The sequence below is a fragment of the Cydia splendana genome, chromosome 17 (genome assembly GCF_910591565.1).
Source record: "Cydia splendana chromosome 17, ilCydSple1.2, whole genome shotgun sequence".
NCBI lineage: Eukaryota > Metazoa > Arthropoda > Insecta > Lepidoptera > Tortricidae > Cydia > Cydia splendana.
This window is the reverse complement of record NC_085976.1, coordinates 9,766,480-9,770,684: the sequence shown is the minus strand read 5'-3', so window position 1 is coordinate 9,770,684 and position 4,205 is coordinate 9,766,480. Positions and strand designations below refer to the sequence as shown.

General features: G+C 39.5%; 1 protein-coding gene across 1 annotated transcript; it reads left to right on the top strand.

Annotated features, from left to right (window-relative positions):
* Positions 1-481: 481 nt before the first annotated feature.
* LOC134798557 (uncharacterized) lies at positions 482-4,205 on the top strand. Its single transcript, XM_063770935.1, has 6 exons — positions 482-571; positions 861-1,095; positions 2,358-2,494; positions 2,897-3,013; positions 3,385-3,516; positions 4,015-4,205. The coding sequence occupies exons 1-6, from the start codon at positions 482-484 to the stop codon at positions 4,198-4,200; spliced, it is 897 nt and encodes a 298-aa protein (XP_063627005.1). The 3' UTR covers positions 4,201-4,205.

Here is a 4,205-nt window from a genome sequence, read left to right as displayed (position 1 = left end):
AATATTACGGTATTATCGAGCTAGATCTTATTTACACTACATTTCATTTTTCGCCTTGTTACAATGGTATATGGTGAGAAAGTGTTAACATATGTGTTTATCGTTGACTGTACTTTACATAGCGGTAGAAATTATGTGAGCTGACTTTGAGTGCACGTTAACGTATATTTAACTTATATCCTTAGGTACCTTACGTGTGCATAGAAAATCAAAAATATTTTCTAGTATCAAAACTATAATTCCTACTACACAAAGTGTGGCCAGCCCAAGATTTTTTGAATTTCCCGCCAAACAATTGAGTAAAATTCCAGTAGCCAGACTCTAGGTTCAATTAATTTACTAAATCCTCTTACCTCTTTCACTTCACATATCACACACACTTTCTTTCTTGACATATTGTCATAAAATTTCTGACACGGTGTCTCAAACAAAAGTGTTACTTTTCATGTTCTAGGCCAATATTTAGAAGAAAACTAATGATATGGACGAATTACTGCAGAAACATGGTTGTGCTAACGTATTTACTGTTCCAGAAGGCCTCAAAGAACTCATGGCTGATATAACTCGTGAGGTATCTACTAGTAAAGTATATAATATATGGCTTTGACTTTCAAGCTGGCTGAGAAATAAGCGATGAGTAAGCTGGAAGGTCTTCCCTATTTCCCAAAAATGTTTTTAAAATTGATGTTTGCACAAGTGATCAGTGCCATTTTCAATTTCTTGTCTAGCTCTGAAGTTTTGTCTAGCTCAGAAGTGGGTCAATATGGGGATTATAACATACATACTTTATATCTATACCATGCAAGGACTAGTCAGCTTGGACCTTGACTGCTTAGGTAACTTATAACTCCGCGTTACAGGTCCTCCGCGCGCAACCAGACAAAATATTCGACTTCATAGCTAACTACCTCTCCGCGCTCATCATCACGCGCGAGCACGGTATCATGGCGGTGAAGATACTGGACGACCTGTGTGACTGCCGACCCTCGGTGACGGAGCATTTGGAGGCCTTGGGCTTTCCGCTGGCGGAGGCTTCTGATATAGCTGCTATTATACATGAGGAGATTGAGAAGACTGAGCCGGATGAGGGAAATGGTAAGATTTAAGCAGGTTTCTCTTTTTTTTAGTGTAAAACTAAGTGCTGAGTTGATTTACCAAATCAAACCTATGAGAAGAGCTGTACCATACAACACCCCCTAACACGTAACAGTTAGTATAAAAAGCAGAATAATCTGATTTCCGTAGAAACGTCTGTTCTGATGCACAGCGATACACAGTGGTTCATTGCTCTATCAACTACCAACCCAAAAAACCATGTCCTATTATTGACTGAGGAAAAATGATAAAAAATGTTTCAAAGAATCAAAAAGAAACGTTAATAACCATAAAACAATAAAAATATAAACTGAAATATCTAGAATGCATATACGAAAGAACGTGACCAAAGCCTCCAGTACCGAGCTATTCGAACTAGCTGCTTTATTTTCACTCCCAAATCACTATTTTATCGGTTGTCAAAATGATTGAAAGTCGTACAAATGTTATTATTGAATTGCTTTACTAATACATATTTATACAACCTAGAAAGTGAATCTTTAGTTTTGCTCGTTCATCACATTTACATTTGCTCCGAGCGCATGCGCCGCGCACTTGCGTGCACCGAGCGACATTCTTGGCCTCGACCTTTTCTTTTGCTGTTTTATTTCGATATGACTCAACGCACTTTGCCTACACTGCACTGCCTACAGCATTTCTATTCTCAAAAACTTGTCGATATATCAGTCAATTATAAACTTGTACCTTGCGATCCCAAGATTAGTAACATAATCGAAGGTCAGCCTTACACTGGTTCCCCTGTGGCGGTAGCTAAGTGTTATTGTAAATAACAGCACGACTGGGATATTATACGGATATGGATAAATATACGAGAAGTAAGCATAGAAACTCTAAAACTGAAGTGCATTAAGTGCAAGTACAAGTCCAAATTTATTGAATCTCAATTTGTGTCCAAAATAAATTGTAGTCAGTCGTAGAATTGATACTTTAATGTGTTTCTCGAGTCGAGGTGGAGTAGGTAGCAAATTCAAACCGGCTGCGTTTAGACTTCTTTCTTAAAACGTATTTGTTGTTTTATGGTTGTTTATAAACAAACTTTAAGGTTATGTAATAAGGGACCGGCAGAAAATGTGTATTGATTAAAAATGTTTGATCGATAAAGTTGATAATACCAACATATCTGATGTGAATTGCCACCGGTTTACCCTCGTAGTATTAACCATCAAACGGGTATTAAGGCCAACTACCCACACCGAAACCCACAACCATGACAATTTAAAACAAATGCATTTTTCTTTCAGAGCATGTGAAAGAGACTCAGATCCTGAAAAAGATCCTGCACAAGATTCCTATAGACGAGGATATGACCGCCAAAGTTTGCCAGATTGCAAGAAACGCTTACCGCGACTATTGGTATAGGAAGGAATTGTTAGCAAAGGTTTGTTTGTAGATACATTAGGTATATCTGAATAAAGAATAAAATTGACAGAAAACTGTAAGATTAGGAGCATTCAGCCTCATATGACGAAACTGTAGTAATCAAATATTTTTATAGACATAGACCACGGCAAGACCCAGTGGCACCAACCACCCGTTTGTGATAGATAAATCAACGTCCCTCAAAAAATAACTATGCAATTTCCCATACAAAAAATAGAGAACGTTTTAACAGTGACGTACGGTTTGGTGCAACCGACCCTTATTCTGATTCATCATCATCATCATCTCAGCCATAAGACGTCCACTGCTGAACATAGGCCTCCCCCTTATTCTGATTGGTCGTGTGTTTTTAAGTTAATTTGAAAAGAAATATTTTTAAAATTAAGTTTTTTGCTATCAGACTTTATCGAAAAAGCCTGAAGAGCCGTGGGAGGTAGCCGCGGCACATACCCTCGAGATCTACAAAAGGACCAACCCAACCTTCAGCGAACTCAACAGAGCCACGGAAAAGATACAGGTTTTATACTATACCTCACCATCACATCAACAGCATCGTCATTAGGTACCTACTTAAGTAAATATCCGATCTTTAAGATCGCCACAATCTTAAGGATATAATGAACCCTTAACGCCATTATCCAAATACCTACAGATCTTCAACGGTAAGTACATGTATTTTACAAAACTACCTACTGAAGTCTTATGGCGATGGCCTTACTTATAAATATTTATCAAATCTAACAAACCGTTGATAATCGTTTGTCCCTATCCGTCATTTGGCATTTCTGTTTATTAGAAAGAGCCATAATTTAAAGTTTTATGACTAAGGGGGAAGCCAGTTAATTTTTTACATTAACCGTAACGTACAAACAACTCCTCTATTTGCAGGCAGCGTACAGGGGCTACCATGTCCGCAGGAACTTGCTCACACTCAAGGAAAAGCCTGGGCCGAAGAAGAAGCTACCTGGCCCGCCGATTGACGTCGCAGGCTCCAGGGTGGTCGACCTGGGACGAGTTATCGTAAGGGACTACTCTGTTTACAGACAGCCTATAAAGGGACATCTTCTGCTACTATATTCACAGAGCTTGCTCTCACTCAAGGAAGAAACTTGACCCGTTCCCGGCCCGCAGATTGACGGTCACGTTCCAGGGAAGTCGGCTTGGGACGCGTTATCGTAAGGGACTACTTTGTTTCCAGACAACGTACAAGGGATATCAAGTCCACAGGAACGTACACGAAGAGCCTGGTGAATCGCCAAAGAGAGCTGGTGAGAGAGCTGCCTGGACCTTCGATCGACGTTGCTAGCTCGAGAGAGATAGATTTTTTGATATATTAATTTACGACCTTTTTGTTATTTCTTTCGAGTTCCCGACAGCGCCAGAATCAAAAACTTCCTAAATCTTTTTTGAAAATTCTTTGCTTAAATACTCTTAAAGAGTTTTGCGACTTTGGAAAATACCGTTTATCTGCAACATTTAACACGACTTCAAATAAACGATGTTCTTGCATATTTGCAGAGTTTAAAAGTAGCCCACGACGACGTAAGCAAGATGTTCGAGGTGGACGTCAGGAACCAGCTGGGTCTGCCGTTTGACACCACTCGCATGCTCACGCACATCCCTAGCGAAGATCTAAATGCGAAAGAGTGTTCCTGCGATGCCATTGACTTTACTGGTAAGTTGTGTAAAGAGAACCATGAATGACGTAA